This window comes from Lynx canadensis, chromosome F1, assembly GCF_007474595.2.
Source record: "Lynx canadensis isolate LIC74 chromosome F1, mLynCan4.pri.v2, whole genome shotgun sequence".
Taxonomy (NCBI): Eukaryota; Metazoa; Chordata; class Mammalia; order Carnivora; family Felidae; genus Lynx; species Lynx canadensis.
In genome coordinates, this window is record NC_044319.2 from 12,461,483 (window position 1) to 12,481,200 (window position 19,718).

The 19,718-nt window shown below is 36.7% G+C and overlaps 1 protein-coding gene across 3 annotated transcripts in view; it reads right to left on the reverse strand.

The window, feature by feature from the left end:
• KIFAP3 (kinesin associated protein 3) overlaps window positions 1-17,969 on the reverse strand; it is a 161,092-nt gene extending 143,123 nt beyond the window's left edge. The window contains exons 1-3 of one of the 3 annotated variants that reach the window (XM_030302531.2): window positions 17,741-17,969; window positions 4,015-4,146; window positions 1,105-1,259 (exon numbers count right to left, since the gene is read on the reverse strand). In XM_030302531.2, the coding sequence (XP_030158391.1) occupies window positions 1,105-1,259; window positions 4,015-4,146; window positions 17,741-17,772 (319 nt within the window). In that variant the 5' untranslated portion in view covers window positions 17,773-17,969. Of the gene's footprint in view, window positions 1-1,100; window positions 1,260-4,014; window positions 4,147-17,740 lie in introns of those variants that run through there. The other 2 variants (XM_030302532.1, XM_030302533.1) reach the window with 2 other exon arrangements.
• Window positions 17,970-19,718: the final 1,749 nt, after the last annotated feature.

The window sequence follows — 19,718 nt, forward strand, 5'->3', positions numbered from 1 at the left end:
AAAGTGTTTCTTGATAAAATTTTCCTTATAGCACTAATTATTAATAATTAATAATTATACATTGAGTGCCAGTTATGTAGCTGGATACAAGTTCAAACTGCTTATTTTTGCTTTTAAATAAATACATTCACAATCACTTAATTCATTCAGAAATATATATTGATCATATAGTATATGTTAGATAATATATTCAGGATTAACTAATAAGAGTGATATTAGAAAAAAGGCATTTTATTTGCTGTGGTTGGAGAGAAAAGACTGAGTAATTCAAAAAAAGTCAAAACAAATTTTCTCTCATTTTTTTCTACTTAGTATAATTGAAACATAAGCATTTATAAAGTTTTTCAAAGGTACCATATTTTAGAACTCACCAATGATGAAAGAAAGATATGTAAACCTAATCAATACCATGAAGTGGAATAACTAACCATTCAATAATCTGAGATGACTTTCCATCAAAATGTGTTTTTATTTCATTTCATATTTGGTTTAGATTATTTGATGATATTTTCTAAAAATAATCAATTCCTTAGCTCTAATATTTTCATGACTTGGTTCCTTATGAAGAAATTGAAGGTAGAAGAATGGCAACAATGCAGACAATAAGGAATAAAAAAGTAATATTTTCTTAAGAAAGATTCATATAACTTGTATCTTTAGTATAGTCTAAAGCATATGACATATTTTAACATTTAAATACTTAGTAATCTATTCAAATTATAAATTGTCAATAAAAAATTTAGAAAATATAAATCTGGTTGGGTTAGAGAAAATAGGTTTTTTTTGCCCCAAATTCTCTCCTTTTATTATTCTAGAATATGACAGACATTTGAGTTCGTTCCTTATTTCAGCACAAATGTACACATACAAACATACACACATGCCACAGTATGAAATAGAAACAGATCATTTTTTGTGGAAGCATCTAATACAGAGCCTGGCACGGAGAAAGTCTAATAGGTTTATTCTTTCATTCATTTACTTATGCACAGCACTGGCAAAACAAAATAAAACAGTAACAACAAAAAACACCACCAAATATCAAAAGCACGAACTATAGAAACAGCTCTGGTTATACATTAAAAAGTGAGGAATTCTACTTACCTTTTCCTGGCAATGAATCACGGCGATTCTGTAGATAGTACAATAGCTGTTCTACCTCATTTAGTTTTGAGGGATGGATAAGTTTACATTCTTCAACCACCTTCCGGGCCAGGGAAGTTATATCCGTGTTGGCATTGAGACTCTTAAGACGAATGCTGTGAGCACATCAGAAATTTTCCAACTCAGGTATTATAAAAGTAAGTGATAACTTAAACAATACTTCTTATAAATAGTTCACAAAGCACTGAAAGGTACCTGACATAGACTCTTTTAGTAAAATATAATAAAGTATTAGATACGATTAGGCTTAGAAAAATGCAAAGAAACGAGTTCCTTGAACTGAACAAATAACAAAAAGAACATAAAATCTGTATCTGACTCTTCTAGGGAGGACAGCATATTCAGAAATCTTGTTTTAAAATAATCTTTCTAGGGGGTGCATGTGTGGCTCAGTTGGTTAAGCATCCGACTCGATTTTCTCTTAGGTCGTGATCTCACGGTTGGTGTGCACTGGCAGTGCAGCACCTGGTTGGGATTCTCTCTCTCTCCCTCTCTCTGTGCCCTGCCTCACTCACTTTCTCTCTCTTTCTCAAAAGTAAACTTCAAACAAACAAATACGTGTTAAAGAACTAAGAACTAAATCTTTTGCCTGAAATGTGGATATCTGAGGTTCTAAAAGCAAAGACTGATCTGCTAGCTTTTCTTTGGAAGTCAAATTAATAAGATCTCAAGGGGTGCCTGGGTGGCTCAGTCAGTTAAGCGTCTGACTTCAGCTCAGGTCATGATCTCAACACAGTTCATGTGTTCAAGCCCCACAATGGGCTCTGTGCTGACAGCTAGGAGCCTGGAGCTTGCTTCGGATTCTGTGTGTCCCTGTCTCTCCACCTCTCCCCTGTTGATGCTCTGTCTCTCTCTCAAAAATAAGTAAGCATCGGGGCGCCTGGGTGGCTCAGTCGGTTGAGTGTCCAACTTCGGCTCAGGTCATGATCTCGCAGCCCGTGAGTTCGAGCCCCGCGTCGGGCTCTGGGCTGACAGCTTGGAGCCTGTTTCGGATTCTGTGTCTCCCTCTCTGCCCCTCCCCCGTTCATGCTCTGTCTCCCTCTGTCTCAAAAATAAATAAACATTAAAAAAAAAATAATAAGCATTAAAAAATTTTTTTTTAATCAATAAACATAAAAAAAAAGATCTAAAGAGATTTTCCCATGCTCCCAAAATGTATAAAACTCAGGCAGTAATCACAACACATTAATGGAAGAGAGAACGTGTAAGAGGACACATAAGTACGTATGTGTGCATATATGTATTTTTCTTCAATTTAGTGAATTATCCAAAGACTTAGTTCTTTTAATTTTTTTTTAATGTTTATTTATTTGAGGCAGGGAGAGGGTGTGGAGGGGTGGGCAGAGAGAGAAGGAGACACAGAATCCGAAGCAGGCTCAGGCTCCGAGCTGCCAGCACAGAGCCCCATGCGGGGTTCAAACCCACGAACCGCGAGATCATGACCTAAGCCAAAGTCAGACACTCAGCTGACTGAGACACCCAGGTGCCCCAAGGACTTAGTTATTTCAATGAATTGTATGTGTAATTTAGTTTCCTAACACAAAAAAAGAAGACAGATTAGGGATCTTACTAAGATACTAGGCAGCTTTTCTTTTCAGGATGCTATACACCAAAGTTTCTCAATTACAGCGCTATTAAAATTTGAAGCCAAACCATTCTTTGACCTTGTGCATTTTAGGATGTTTAGCAGCACCCTGGCCTCTATCCACTAGATTGTCAATAGGATCCCTCCAGTTACAACCCCCAAAACTGTTTCCAGGCATTACCAAATGTTCTCTGGGGGAAAAACATCACAACCAGTTGAGAACCACTGCTATATATTTAAAATACAGTGCTTTGGGAGCGCCTGTGTGGCTCAGTCAGTTGAGTGTCCAACTTTGGCTCAGGTGAGGGTCTGGCAGTTCGTGAGTGCAAGCCCCATGTCGGGCTCTGTGCTAACAGCTCAGAGCCTGGAGCCTACTTCGGATTGTGAGTCTCCCTCTGCCCCTCCCCGCTCACACTCTCTCAAAAAAAAAAAAAAAAAAAAATTAAAAAAAAATTAAATACAGTACTTTTCAGGGTGCTATATCACCAAAACATACTAACACTCTTTTAAACTAGTTAAAATCTTCTTACTTAGCCCCCAAATCAACTTTTTTTTTTTTTTTACGGAAGGAGAAGATTGGGAGAGAATACTAGGCCATCTCCGACCTTCTCTACTTCCACAATACTATGAAAGGAGGGCAAGACAATCACCAGCACAACTATAGAATAATGAAAAAGGCCAGTTCCCAAGGGGCTCCTGATAGTATTATAAAAGTAGGAAGGAAAGTGTAGGATGTCAAGAGATGTAATCCCAATTCACTGAGTCAGAAAATTGAGTCATTACATTACCAACATCTTTCACAGGGCTAGACTTTGAAGGGATGAATTCAAAGTACATGCACCACTTGGGAATTCTGGAACGCATACTATCTTCTACAACTCCAGGGAAAAAAGAATAATACAGAGAGGATCCCCTAAAATAGAAATTTCTTAAATTAAGCTAAAAAGTCTCATATAAACCTCTTTTATTTCTGATTTCACAAGTTGTAGTAGTTTATACTCTATTATATGCATTCACTAAATGGGATAAATTAGAAACGATATTTTTCAGCAACTTTCCACTATGCTTAGGTAAACATGATCTTCTCTGGAATAAATATACTCTGTATTTATAGTTTAATATGGTCTCTGCTTCACTAAGATGAAGTATGCCTAGAAGAAGGCAGGACCATTTGTAATCTATGCTGATTTAAATAATGTCAGATTTCTACACAGTTTATATAAAATTCACCACTTTCAAACTATGCACCAATGAAGAAAACTTACATCTTCTGGCATTCCTTTCGTTCTCCCAACATGGGATCACCCATCTCTCCAAGGATAGTAGCTTCCACTTCATACTGAACAATGAGTGCTTTTTCTGATGGATGTACATCAATATTTCCTCCTTTAACTTTCCTATAATACAAAATAAAAACAGACATAGGTAGATTAAAAACTCACAAAATGTCTATGCTTTTTATCTAGTTTTTAAAGGCATGTGGGTTGGATTAACATACGCATTTAAATTAGATTTACTTTTGACTTAGACCAAAAAAATAACTCTTTTTCTCCAACTCTGTAAACTCTGTACTATACATATTTCTTGATCTTGCAGAAAGTACCTTAATAAATAGCTACACCTGGGAAAAAATACATTTACACAAAGAATCATGCTTATATAAAATTTGCAAGTGAATAAAACAAGATGTTTTGGAGAGAAGAACCTCAAACAAAAATCAGTAATTCAAAAATAAAGATAACTGCTCCCAAATTTGTATTAAAAAAAAAAACAACAACTGCCTAACAATTAGCCCATTAACTGGCTCACAGAATGACACGAAATTATCTAAACCACAATATTTATTATCTATCACTTTACATAAATATATACACTGCAGCATTAGTACCTAATCTTCAAAACACACTCAAATTACATAACAAAAAAACATTAAGAGGTTATGTTTTACAGTCCTGCATCTTCAAATTATAATGTCATTAGTAGTTTCCACAGAATGTTTCTATATACCTCATCCCCCAAGCTTCTAAAGTTATACAATGAATCTTTAGTTATAGTAAACCAATGACAAATTAATCACTACTTGTCACTTGGCCACATTAGAAGGTGATAAAACAAGTGATATTAGAAGAGATTAAGCAACGAGAACAAGAAAAATTTCTCACTATAGTCAAAGTTGGTTAGTAGGATATTTTAGCCTGACAAGAAGGAACAGAAATATGACACTATCTTAAATTAAAATTCCAATGATTAGACACTCAATGCTCTTTCTTTAGTTAGAAATTAATGCCCTATTATGCATATTCTCAATGTAAGCTTTAAAATGATCTTTTCATCAGAATTATTTATGAAATATGGAATCTGTACTGGGACCATGACTAAAAGTCAAGTATAGAGATAGGGTAGGAAATCAAATACAATGCTGGAGTCTAGGTAGGTCAGCAACTACACTGACAGTAAGATGTACAGAACAAAGCTTGTGAGGAATTAAAGCAGCTAGAAACCAGGCAGGCCGGTAAAAATAATTAGGAAATTAGATACACACACATATATTAAACAGGATGGCATAGACTCCAAAAGGCAGGATAAATGGGTACAAGCTGAGGCTAGCAATCAAAAACTAAAGGAATCACAGGAATCAAAAGAACTAAGAAGAGTTAAAAAAAAAAATGAAAGAAAGAAAAAAGAAAAAAAAGATGTACTATAGCAATCACTACAGAAAGCATCTTAATTATAGAACAAACTAGTTCCGTGCTTCCTCTTAAGATGGAGAGCAATCCCAGTTGTGAATTTCCTATACAGAAGGGGGTAACCACTGTATCCAATTCAATGAAGACAATTATAAGGATAAAACACAAGTGCAATCCTAAGAGTAGTCTCCTACCACCACTTGCACAGCCGGTCTTCTATAGGTAAAGAAAAGCGTAATTGTCTTCTAGTCTGATATCATGCATTTCTCAAAGACATCAAATTGATCAAAGAATCTCACCACTCCGTTCTTGTTTTTGTTTTTGTTTGCTTTTTTGTGTGCATGTGTGTTTTTTTTTTTTTAATTTTTTTTTCCAACGTTTATTTATTTTTGGGACAGAGAGAGACAGAGCATGAACGGGGGAGGGGCAGAGAGAGAGGGAGACACAGAATCGGAAACAGGCTCCAGGCTCTGAGCCATCAGCCCAGAGCCCGACGTGGGGCTCGAACTCCCGTACCGCGAGATCGTGACCTGGCTGAAGTCGGACGCTCAACCGACTGCGCCACCCAGGCGCCCCGCATGTGTGTTTTTAAAAAGTATGTTCATTAAATTTTTTAATAGCTTCTTTATCACTAAAGCAAGTTATGTTTTTATAGGAAAAGTAGAACACAGAAATTGCAAAGAAAAAAATAAACTCAAAAACCTGGAAGAAACCAATTGTTACAATTTTAGCACATATACATTCAGGTATTTTTTTTAATTCATGTATAAATAATAGAGTGGCAGCTCTAGAAGTTCTTTATAGGAGAGGCTTAATTAAGGGTAGCAATTTGGTAGGGTTGAAACTACACTGAATAGCACTTTACATAAGGGTAATACAAGTTATTAATTGCTTATATAACCTGGGGGCTGATGGAAATTATGGATAAACCCCTTGCTTGTTCTCCTTGGCATTGTGGCTGAATATATAAGATACGTATATTAAAACTAATCCCTCATTATACTGTTTAGTAACACATTTAAAACTTACTATGGGTGCCTGGGTGGCTCAGTTGGTTAAGCATCTGACTCTGGATTTGGGCTCAGGTCCTGATCTCACAGTTCATAAGACTGAGCCCCACCTCAGGCTCTGCAATGACAGCGTGGAATCTGCTTGGGATTCTGTCTCTGTCTCCCTCTCTGCCCCTCCCCCACTCTAATGCATGCATTCGCACTCCCTCTGTCAAAATAAATAAATATTAAAAAAAAGAAGAAAACCTGTACAAAGAATAAAGTCACCAAGAAAAAAAAAGAGAGAGGACTCAAATAAAGTCATAAACAAAAGAACAAACATTTACAACTGATCACACAGAAATACAAAGGATCACAAGAAACTTAGCAATTATACACCAACAAATGTAACAACATAGAAGAAATGGGTAAAATCCTAAAAACCATACAATCTGCAAAGATCAAATCATAAAAAAACAGAAAATATGAACAGACCAATTACTAGTAAGCCACTGAATCAGTAATCAAAAATGTCCCAATAAACAAAAGTCTACCCTCAACGGCTTCACTGGTTAATGCTACCAAATATTCAAATAATTAATGACAATCATTCTCAAACTCTTCCAAAAAACAGAACAGGAGGGAATACTTACAAACTCATTTTATGAGGTCAGCATTACCTTCACACCAAAACCAGACAAGAACACCAAAAAAAAAAAAAAAAAAAAAAAAAAAAAAATTACAGGCTAATACCCAAAAGGAACACAGATGCAAAAATCTTCACAAAATACTACCAAACCAACTCAAGTTTACATTAAAAGCATCACACATCATGATCAAGTGGGATTTATTTGAGGGATGCAAGGATGGTTCAATAAATGGAAATCAATCAATACACTACATTAACAAAATGAAGTATAAAAGTCATACGATTATCTCAACAGATGCATAAAACATTTGACAATGTTCAATATCCATTTATGATAAAAACTGCCAACAAAATGAATATACAGGGAATGTACCACAACACAATAAAGGCCATATATAATAAATACACAGCTAACATCATACTCGACAGTGAAAAACTAAAAGCTTTTCCTCAAAGACCAGGAATAAGGCAAGGATGCCCACTCTTACCACTTCTATTCAACACAGTATTAGAAGCCCTAGCCAGAGTAATTTGTCAAGAAAAAGAAATAACAGGCATCCAAATCAGAAAGCAAGAAGTAAAACTGCCACTATTTGTGGATGACATGATATTATTATAGAGAAAACTCTAAAGACCCCCCACACAAAAAAACTGGAGCTAATAAACTGAAGAAAGTTGCAGGTTAAAAAAAACCAACATTAAAAATCAGTTGCATTTCCATACACTAATAATGAACTATCTTAAGAGAAATTAAGAAAATATTCCCATTTACAATTACATCAAAAAGAATAAAATATCTAGAAATAAATTTAACCAAGAAGGTCTTTAACCAAGACCTATACCCTGAAAACTATAAGATATTGATGAAAGAAAGTGAACACAAATAAATGAAAAGATAGTCCAAGTTTATAGACTGAAAGAATTAATACCAATAAAATGTCCATATCACCCAAAGCAATCTACAAGTTCAAGGCAACCCCTATCAAAATCCCAATGGCCTTTTTTCACAGAAATTGAACAAACAATCTTAAAATTTGTATGGAGCCACAAAAGACCCTGAATAGTCAGAGCAATCTTGAGAAAGAAGAACAAAGCTAGAGGCCTCACATTTTCTGGTTTCAAAATATATTACAAAGTTACAGTAATCAAAACAGTATGGTATTTGCATAAAAAAAGACACATATATCAATAGAATACATAGCCCAGAGATAAACTGACACATATATGGCCAATTAATTCACAACAAAGGAGCCAAGAATACACAATAGGGAAGGACAGTCTCTTCAATAAATGGCATTTAGAAAACTGGACAGCTACATGAAAAAGAATGAAACTGGACCATTATCTTACACTATATACAAAAATTAATTCAAAATGGATTAAGAGTTGAACATAAGACCTAAAACTATAAAACTCCTAGAAGAAAATAAGGACAGTAAGCTTCTCACCATAGATCTTGGCAAGTTTTTTTTGACACCAAAAGCAAAGGCAGTAAAAACAAAAATAAATAAGTGGGCCTAAGTCGAACTAAATATCTTCTTCCCAGCAAAAGAAAAAAAAATAAAAATACAACTTATTAAATGGGAGAATATATTTGCAATAATATGTCTGAGAATGGCTTAATACCTAAAATATACAAAGACATCACAGAGCTCAATAGAAAAAAAAGAAAAAGAAAAAAAGAAAGAAAAAGGAAAAAATACCAATCTGGTTAAAAAATCAGCGGAGGATGTGAATAGGCATTTTTTTCTAAGAAGACATACAGATGGCCAACAGGTACATGAAAAGATGCTCAATATCTCTACTCATAAATGAAATGCAAATCAAAACCACAATAAGGTATCACCTCATACCTGTTAAAATGGCTATTATCAAAAAGACAAGAAATAGACAGTGTTGGCAAGAATGTGGAGAAAAGGAAACCCTACTACACTGTTGATGGGAATGTAAATTAATGCAGCCACTATGGAAAATCATATAGAGGTTTTTCAAAAAACTGAACACAGACCTACCATATGATCCAGCAAACCCATTTCTGAGTGTTTATCCAAAGGAACTAATTCTAAGAGATATATAGTACACACCCCCATGTTCACTGCAGTATTATTTATAATAGCCAATACAAAGAAGCAACCCAAGTGTCCATCATAAAGAAAATGTGGTGTATGTACGTGTATATGTGTAAAATCTTGCCATTTGTGACAACATGGATAGACCTTGAGAGCATTATGCTATACGAAATAAGTCAGAGAGAGACAAATTCTTTATGATCTCATTTGTATGTGGAATCTAAGAACAAAACAAACCCAAACTCACAGATACACAGAACATATTGGTAGTTGCCAAAGGCAGGGGGTGGCAGCTGGGAAAACAGGTGAAGGTGGTCAAAGGCACAAATTTCCAGTGATAAAATAAATAAGTCCTGGGCACCTGGGTGACTCAGTCAGTTAAGCATCCAACTACTGATTTCAGCTCAGGTCATGATCTCATCACATCATGCTAAGCATGGAGCCTGCTTAAGATTATCTTTCTCAGGGGCGCCTGGGTGGCTCAGTCGGTTAAGCGTCTGACTTCAGCTCAGGTCACGATCTCGCGGTCTGAGTTCGAGCCCCGCGTCGGGCTCTGGGCTGAGGGCTCGGAGCCTGGAGCCTGCTTCCCGTTCTGTGTCTCCCTCTCTCTCTGCCCCTCCCCCGTTCATGCTCTGTCTCTCTCTGTCTCAAAAATAAATAAACGTTAAAAAAAAAAATTAAAAAAAAAAAAGATTCTCTTTCTCTCCTCCTCTGCCCTTCTCCCCCATTTCTGAACTCTCTCTAAGATAAGATAAGGTCCGGGGATATAACGTACAGCATGGTGACAATAGTTAATAACAAGGTATTGTACACTTGAAAATTGCTAATAGACTAAATCTTAAAAGTTCTCATCACAAGGAAAAAAAATCATTATTACTATGTGGTAATGGGTGTTAACTAGACTTATTGTGATCATTTCACAAGTGTATTGTGATATGCACTTGAAATTAATATAATGTTATGTCTATTACAGCTCAATAAAAGATTTCAAATCAATAACTTGATTTTACACCTTAAGGAACCAGAAAAAGAATAAACTAAACCACATGCTTGTAGAAGGTAGGAAATCATAAAGACAGAGAGATTAAACAAATACACAATACATATGCAAAATAAAAAAAATCAAAAGTTGCTTCTTTGAAAAATTCACAAAATTGGCAAACCTTTAGTTAAGAAAAAAAGAGAGAAGAGTGAAATTACTACAATTGGAAATTAAAATGGGATACTATTGACCTTACAGAAATAAAAAGAATACTATAAACTATTGTAAGCCAACAAATTAGATAATCTAGATGAAATGGACAAATTCCTAGAAATAAACAAACAACATAAAGTCAAAAGAAAGAGAAATTCTGAAAAGACCTATATAGTAAATAAAGAAATTCAATCAGTCATCAAAAACTTCCAAACAAAGAGAAGTCCAGGATCAGATGACTTCACTGGTGATTTCTACCACAGATCCAAAGAAAAATTAACACCAATCCTTCTTAAATGCCGAGGTCAGCATTACTCTGTTACCAAAGTGAGACAAACACATCACAAAAAATAGAATATCTCTTATAAATATCTTATATAAAGAGATGGAAATCAATATCCTTCATGAATATAGATGCAAAAGTCCTCAAAATACTAACAAACACTATGCAGCAGCATATTAAAAGATTACAAGCCAAGACCAAGTAGGTTCTATTCTAGGAATGCAAAGAAGTTATACATATGAAAAACAATATAATACACCACATTAATAAGATGAAGGAAAAATGTACATGATTATTCCAATTGATGCAGAAAAAGCATTTGACAAAACCTAACACCCTTTCAAATAAAAGCATTCAATAAATTAGGAATATAAGAAAAGGGCATATATGAAAAACCTACAGCTAATAATATACTCAATAGTAAAAGAATAAAAGCTTCCCTTTAAGAATAGAAATAAGTATGCCTACTTTCATCCACTTTTTTTTTTAAGTTTATTTATTTATTTTGAGAGTGAAAGAGAGCATAAGCAGTGAAGGGGCACAGAGAGAGGGACAGAGAATCCCAAGCAGGCTCTGTACATGGGGCTTGATCTCACGAACCGGGAGATCATGACCTGAGCCAAAATCAAGAGTCCGACACTCAACTGATTGAACCACCCAGGGGCCCTGCTGTCATCCATTTCTATTCAACACACTACTGGAAGTTCAAGCCAGAGCATTGACATATAGAAAAGAAATAAAAGCATCCATACTGGAAAAGAAGTAATACTATATCTGTAGATGACATGAGCTCATATGTTGAGAACTGCCAATCACAGTAAATTCGGCAAATTTGCAGATCACACTACACACAAAAAAATCAGTTACATTTCTATATACTAGTAATGAAAATGCCAAAAGGAAGTTAAAAAAACAATTCCACTTACAATCAAAAGGAATAAAATACTAACAAATTTAAGCAGAGAGGTGTAGCACTTAGTGAAACTACAAAACATTGCTGAAAGAAATTAATAAGAATTAAATGGACAGATATCCCTTGTTCACAGATTGATAACTTAATAGCGTTAAGATGGCAATACTTCCCAAAGTGATCTACAGATTTAATACAATCCCTATCAAAATCCCAAAAGCCTCTTTTAGGGATCCTAAAATTCATATGGAAACACAAGGGACCCTGAGTAGCCAAAACAATCCCAAAAAAGAACAAAGGTGTAAGACATACTTTCCAATTTCAAAATACACTACAAAGCTACAATAATCAAAACAGTGAAGTAGTAGCATAAAAACATACACATCAATGGAGGAGAATGGAGTCCAGAAATAAACCCCTACATCTACCATAAATGGATTTTCAACAAAGGCGGCAAGACCTTTCACTGGGGAAAGAATGATCTCTTTAACAAATGGTGCCAGGACAACTGGATATCCACACGTAAAAGAATGAAACTGGACCCTTACTTTATATCACACTATTAACTCAAGATGGATTGAAAACAAATTTGAGAGCTGAAACTACAAAACCCTTAGAAAACATAGAGGCAAATATTCATGACTTTGGATTTGGCAATGTTTTTTTTAAAATTAATTTTTAGGGGTGCCTGGGTGGCGCAGTCGGTTAAGCGTCCGACTTCAGCCAGGTCACGATCTCGTGGTTCGTGAGTTCGAGCCCCGCGTCAGGCTCTGGGCTGATGGCTCAGAGCCTGGAGCCTGTTTCAGATTCTGTGTCTCCCTCTCTCTCTGCCCCTCCCCCGTTCATGCTCTGTCTCTCTGTCCCAAAAATAAATAAACGTTGGAAAAAAATTAAAAAAAAAAATAATTTTTAAATTTTAATTCCAGTATAGCTAACATACAGTGTTATATTAGTTTCAGGTGTATGATATAGTGATTCAATAATTCTATACATTACTCAGCACTCTTCTATAAGTATACTCTTTAATTCACATTACCTATTTCACCTACCTCCCCTCTGGTAACCATCAGTTTGTTCTCTATATTTAAGTGTTTTTCTCAATTTGTTTCTTTTCCTTTGTCATTTGTTTTGTTTCTTAAATTCCACATATGAGAGAAATCATATTGTACTTGTCTTTCTCTGACTGACTTATTTCACTTAGCATTATATTCTGTAGATCCATTAGTGATGTTGCAAATGGCAAGATTTTATTCTTTATGGTGGAATATTTTATTATAGATATACCTATATAATAATATCCTATATATATACACACACATATGCAATATATCTAAATACATATACCGCCTCTCCTTTATTCATTCATCTGTCAGTGGACACTGGCTGCTTCTATAATTTGGCTATTATAAATAATGTCGTGATAAACATAGGGTGCATCTATCTCTTTGAATTAGTGTTTTTGTATTTTTTGGATAAACACCTAATAGTGCAATTACTGGATCTTAGGGTAGTTCTATTCCTAACTTTTTGAGGGACCTCATACTGTCTTCCACAGTGGCTAAACCAGTTTGCATTCCCAACAAAAGTGCACAAGGGTTGCTTTTTTTCCACATCCTCACCAACACCTGTTGTTTCCTGTGATTTTGATTTCAGCCATTCTAAAAGGTGTGAGATGATATCTTATTGTGGTTTTGATTTGCATTTCCCTGATGATGAGTGATGAGCATCTTTTCATGTGTCTGTTGCCCATTTGTATATCTTCTTTGGAGAAATGTCTGTTCATGTCTTTATATATTTTGGATACTAACCCTTTATCGGATATGTTGTTTGTAATTATGTTCTGCCATTCAGTAGGTTGTCTTTAACCTTTGTTGATTGTTTGCTTTGCTATGCTTTTTATTTTGCTACATGCAAAAGAATGAAACTGGACCACTCTCTGACACCATACACAAATGTAAATTCAAAATGGACTAAGGACTTAAATGTGAGATATGAAACCATAAAAATCCTAGAGTTAATTACGTGGTATAAAGGGTCCAATTTCATTCTTTTATGTGTAGATATCCAGTAATTTCTCTGACATCAGCCTTAGCAACATCTTTCTAGATGTCTCCTGAGGCGAGGGAAAGAAAGAAAAAATAAACTATTAGGCGATGGTTTCCAAAATAATGGTAGCAAAAGCAAGTAAAGAAAAAATTAAACTGGACTCCATCAAAATTAAAAACTTTTGCATAAGGAAGGACACTATGATGATAATGCAAAAACAATCACAGAGTGGGGCAAAATATTTGTAAATCATTTATCTGGTAAGAGTCTAGTACCTAGAATGTATAAAGAACTCATTTCCCCAAAGAAGATAAAGGCCAAGAAGCATATGAAAAGATACTTGATGTCACTAGTAACTAAGGAAATGCAAATAAAACCACAGATAGTACTTCACATCCACTGAATGGCCAGAATGTAAATAAATAAATAAATAAATAAATAAATAAATAAATAAATAAATAACAACTGTTGGTGATGTCGAAAATTGGAACTCTCATACACTGCTGATGGGAATGTAAATGGTGCAGCCACTCTGAAAAAGTTTGGTGGTTCTTCAATAAGTTAAACACACAATTAGTACGTGACCCAGAAACAACTGGGTACATACCAGAGAGTGAAAAAAGGTATTCAAAGTAAAACTAGTACAGGAATGTTCAAAGTAGTTTTACTCACAGTAGCCAATAGATGGAAACAATCTAAATGTCTATCAATAGATGAATGGATAATCTACATGTGCTATATCCACACAATGAACTACCATTCAGCTATTAAATGGAATGAATTGCTGCTGAATGCTAAAATGTGGATAAATGTTGAAAACATACTGTATAAAAAAAGGGCTTTCGGGACACCTGGGTGGCTCAGTCGGTTGGGCGTCTGACTTCGGCTCAGGTCATGATCTCACAGTTCGTGAGTTCAAGCCCCATGTCGGGCTCCATGCTGCCGGCTCAGAGCCTGGAGCCTGCTCCAGATTGTGTTTCTCTCTCTCTGCCCCCTCCCTGCTCATGCTCTGTCTCTCTCCCTCTCAGAAATAAACATTAAAAAAATTAAAAAAAAAAAAAGAGCTTTACATGAAGGCCATCCACTGATTTTGCTTATGTACTTATAGCACTCACCATAAATACAATAGTTACTTCTGATTATATATTAATTAAAGTCTGTATTCCTCACTACGTTATAGGCACATAAAGGCAGAGAAAGTATATGTCATTCATCCAATACTTTTTATCACTTGACTAAGTGACTTTTACATGGTAGAATTTCAAATAACTATTGAAGGAATGAATAAATGTCACTTACTCTTAAAATCCTTCAATGGTTCTCCACTGCTTTTACAAGTCTCAACTGTTTACTATGGCTTATAAGTCCAGTATGATTTGGCCCATTTTTCTTTGTAACCTCATTTTTACTTCATTTAATAACTATTTAGTGAGTACTTCCGATCCAGGAATTGTGCTGTGTGCTGAGGATACAATGAGAAGTAAGATATATAGTTCCTTAGCCTTCTGAAGCTTACAGACCAGCAGGAAAGACAAACAATAATAATATGGTAATAAGAGTAAGTAAAGACAAGGTATTATGTATCATGAGAACCTAGCAGGTATATTTGACCTGGATTGTGGACTGCGGGATGAAAAAAGGGCAGCTCAGGAAAGGCTTTCTGGAAAAAGTGACGTTTAAGCAAAAACAGGAAAAATGAAGAGCAAGCTGGGTGAAGAATGGGGCAAGTTCCAGACAACAGGAAGGGCATTTGGAACCTTACACCAAAACACAGGAATCTAAAAGAAGTTATTTCTGTAAGGCTCAAGTATGAAATTACTGGGGGTGGGAGGGAGGCAGAGAGAGAGCTGAAAAGCTAGGTGCTCTAACTCTAAAAGCAATGGAGGGGTGCTTGGCTTGCTCAGTGGGAAGAGCACATGACTCTTGACCTCAGTGTCATGAGTTCGAGGCCCACGTTGAGAATAGAGATTATTTAAATAAACTTTCAAAAAAGTAAAAAGCAATGGAAAGCCATCAGAGGGTTTTAAGAGGAAGCAAAAAAAATCACAAATAATTGTCTATTTTTGTGTATATCTGATTGAGGACATAAAATTTGTCTATTTAATCATTTCTCCACTGACCAGAACTATGCTAGGCATATACCAGGTATTTTGTAAGTCTTCATTAAGTTTTACTGAATCAAAACAAAAACATCAAACTGTATTTGATTCTATAATCTACTACACATTTAAAGAAAGACTAGAAATTCCTCATGAAACCATGGAAATCGACTAATTAAAATTAGACTGAATCAACGAGAATGAAACTATGTTGCTGTACTGTTAGAAACAAAATGTGAAGGTAAAAATATTACAAAAGGAATACATAAATGTAATCATTATCAAAGAACCAATAATTAAAATGGAAGGTTCTGCCACTCATCATAAACCATCAGGCCTCTATGATTGTACGTCAGCTGCATATTTCTAATCTGAATGCAGGCAACGCCACCTTTTAATTTACGTATATTGTCAAAATTAGGCGGAACTGAAAAGTGTATATTTCAACCTTTGCAAGTTCTAATCTTATTTTACTTCAAGCATTATAGTGACTTGTTTGGTTTTATTTTTTGAACTGTAGATAACACGGCTTTTAAAAGAATAGATTGGGAATTATGCCTAAGGGTCCATACAGGTACAAGAATCTAACAAAAACTATATTTTGGCACAGTGTATTACATGAAAACAAACTGCTGGTATAATAGTAGCTCTTCACCTAGAACAATCTTGAATCTGAAGTTGAAAGAGAAAGAATTTACTATTTTCTTCTGTCACGAAATTTTCAATCAAGGTATTTTACAAGATCAATGTAGGCAAAATTCAGTGAGGAAATAAATACTGACTATATACTAGTTATGATTACATATTACTACAAAAATTTACTGATAAAGTCTTGTTATTTGACAGTTTCAGATATATTCATATACAATTAGAAAGGCAGGCAATATATACCTCAGTCCTGCAAAGACCGTGCAGTCGGTTGTAGGATTTTACAATTGTTTGAATCCCTTTTAAGAATTGATTAAAGTTTAGAAGATCTTCCTGTGATGGTTAAGGCCATCCCAGGCCAGGATAAATATATTCAGTAAAAGCATATTATGACTCGAAATAACGCCACCACATTACACGGCATGTTTTATCTTTTAAAAGTATTTTCATATTTGGTCCACATATTTCTCATAAGGTAATATTTGCCCCATATTTAAATAAGGAAACTGTGTCCAAAAAAAAAAAATAATAATAATACATGTGACTCCCCCTGTGTATTTTACCCTGTCACTAACAGTGACTTAACTAATGGAGAAAAAAATGGAGAGTCCTACTTAAGATGGTTTTCTATTGGATCACTGCTAATTCTTGGTCCAATGACAGGTATCCTTTTTCATCAGGGATGACCTTATCTTTGACAGGAGTCAAATAAATAATCCCCAAAGATACAATTTTCTTTAAAGAGTAATTGATACTACAGATATTGTTAAACTAAAGAAATTACGGCCTGCTGCAGGACAAGCTCCTGAACAAACCTCTTGATAATTATGAATCTCCTACAAAAAGTATACTGTATACATGGCAGTCAAATGGATGAAATGATTGAGGAAAGCAGAAACAGGCTGGAAGGAACCATCTCAGCCCAGCCTCCCATAAAGTAAAAGCCACTTCTCTCTTCTTCATCGCTTCAAAACCCGATGGCAGTGAAGCCCAAACAGGAGACAGAGAGCAGAGGCACCAGAAGACTTCATTCTCAGGCTCCCAAGGGATTTATTCTACTAGGGAAAAATGGGGAATCCAAGTCGGGGTGGGGGGTCAGGAAGACGCGGTTTACACAGCCCTTCGCCCCTCTCCCGAGACGGATGTGGCAAGGAAACCATCTGCAATGCTGTCAGGGTCCCGCCGAGCCAGGTAAGAGGCTGGGGAGCCTCGCACCTCCGAAGGGCCCTTTCCTCTTTTCCCCAGTGCTCCTTTTCCCTTTCCTTTCCGTGACTCCCTCCGCCTTACCCCCGGCTTCCACCTCTCCTTTAAGATCCTAGCTTTGCCCACTGTCACCTCAAAGCCAACCCGAGGACCTCTAAGAATATCTTCAGGGCCTCGCAAGGAAGGTGGGACCGAGCCTCGGGGAGTGGTCACCTTTTGAGGTATCTGGCGTCCTCCCCTTGCATGGCGGCGGCGACGGTGGCGTGGGGAGGATGGGGGTATCTGAGAAAGCCGGCGGAGCTATTTCCGGGGACGGTGGCCCAAGTATCCCCACACCCAAAGGCGATGACAGTCCCGAGGCCTGCAAGGCGGGGCGGCGGTGGCGGCGCTGCGGTTACCACGGTGAGGCCGCCGGCTCCTCCCACAGCTCCTAGGCCCCAAAACACTGGAGGGACCCAGACCCGCCCAGAGCCGCCTCCGCCAGCCCCGCCTCAAGGCGCATGCGTCCGCTCCGGCGCGCCCGTGTGCGCAGGCTCAGTATGAGGCGCTGGCCCCTAGGACTAATCTGACGCACCCAGGAGCAGAGCGTGAAGGTTTCTGCGGCAGATTTCTGCGGGTGTGGTTCTGGAATGGCTCCCTGATCATCGCCCCCTTGAGGATGGAAATTGGAAGAGTCATCCCAGTACGCCTACTCGAAATTTCAGGTCCTAGCTTCAAACAAGAGAAAGGGAATCCATTAACCTTTTCATTAGTGAATGCGATAGAGCAGCTCAGCCCCCCGCTGATAACCTGTAAAGTGAGGTTTGCGTTTGGAGGCATTGTGGAAAAGGAAGTGCACTGATTGCACTGAGAAGCTCTATAATTTGTGGAGACGAGCTGACCTTCATATAAAATGAATACAATTAATATCACCTTTGATTCATTGCAAATCTGTGACTTCCACTTTGGTATTCTGAATCTAGAATGCACCACCCCCCACCACGCGGCCCAACAAACACGCACACGCAAAAGAGCTCCTGAAATGCCAGCTTCTGCTCTAATTATCCAAAGGTGCTTTCGGAATTGTTTCCCCTGAGGCAGGCACCTGTTGGCAATGCAGGCCACAGGGAAGAAGAGCTGTTTTTGAACCTTAGCAAGTAAATGTCCCCTGCTTTCAGTTCTACGCCCATAGACTCAGCTATCACATCTATGCAAATGACTTACGTTCATTTATTCAGTAACTATTAATTAAAGGTCAGCTTTGTGCCAAACACCAAACCAGGGTCTAGAGTTACAAAGAAGACACCAACACTTCCTTTCCTCACCTGTGATCTTGTCACTTACTCTCTTCTAGTTATGTATTTTCTATCACCTTGGGCCATGTCTACACAGTTGTTTCGTTGCTTTTCTCAAATGCGGTTAGTTGATACAGTACAGTGCATAGAATGTTAAATACAAGGACACAGTCCATACCTGCCAAGAGACACTATTTTTTATTTGTCTACACATTCACACCAGCTACACTATTTCTGCCAGTGTTGTAGTCATTCTCTTAGTCTTCCAGAGAAGAATACTTGGAGATAATTTTGACATCTTCCTCTGGATCATGTGCTCTTATTTAACTATTAAAAAATTCTATCCTTTCTTTCTTCAAGATACTCCTGCAATCCAGCTTTTCTTCTCCATTCTCACTTCCATTCATCTATCTACTTCATACCCAGAGCTGCACTTCTTTTCTAACAGGGCTTCCTATCTTCTGGTTTATTTCCTAAATATTCATTCTGGAAAATGATATGAAATTTTACAAATCATCATTTATGTCTAGATTACCTTAAAACCCTCACAATACCTAAAATTGCCAGATCACAATAGCCATTAAAATGCATGGATAATATAACAAGCATTCTTGCAACGTGAGCTTCTTGAGAGCAAAGATGATTTTTGCTGTGTTAACCTCTGTATCCTTAGAACAGCACCTGGCCCATAGTTGGCAATATATAAATATTTAGAGCTGGAAAAAAAAATGCATATCGGAGCTTGGAAAAACAACAAGAATCTAAACAAAATGCTCAGAGGACAGAAAGGAAGATAGAGCTGAAAATAAGATAAACTGAAACTGGGACTGAACTAGGGAGCTATTAGTCTATAACAGGAAAAGTATAAGATGAGCCTGGGCATTTTATGCTTGCAGGTAAAGAAATACTCAAAGACT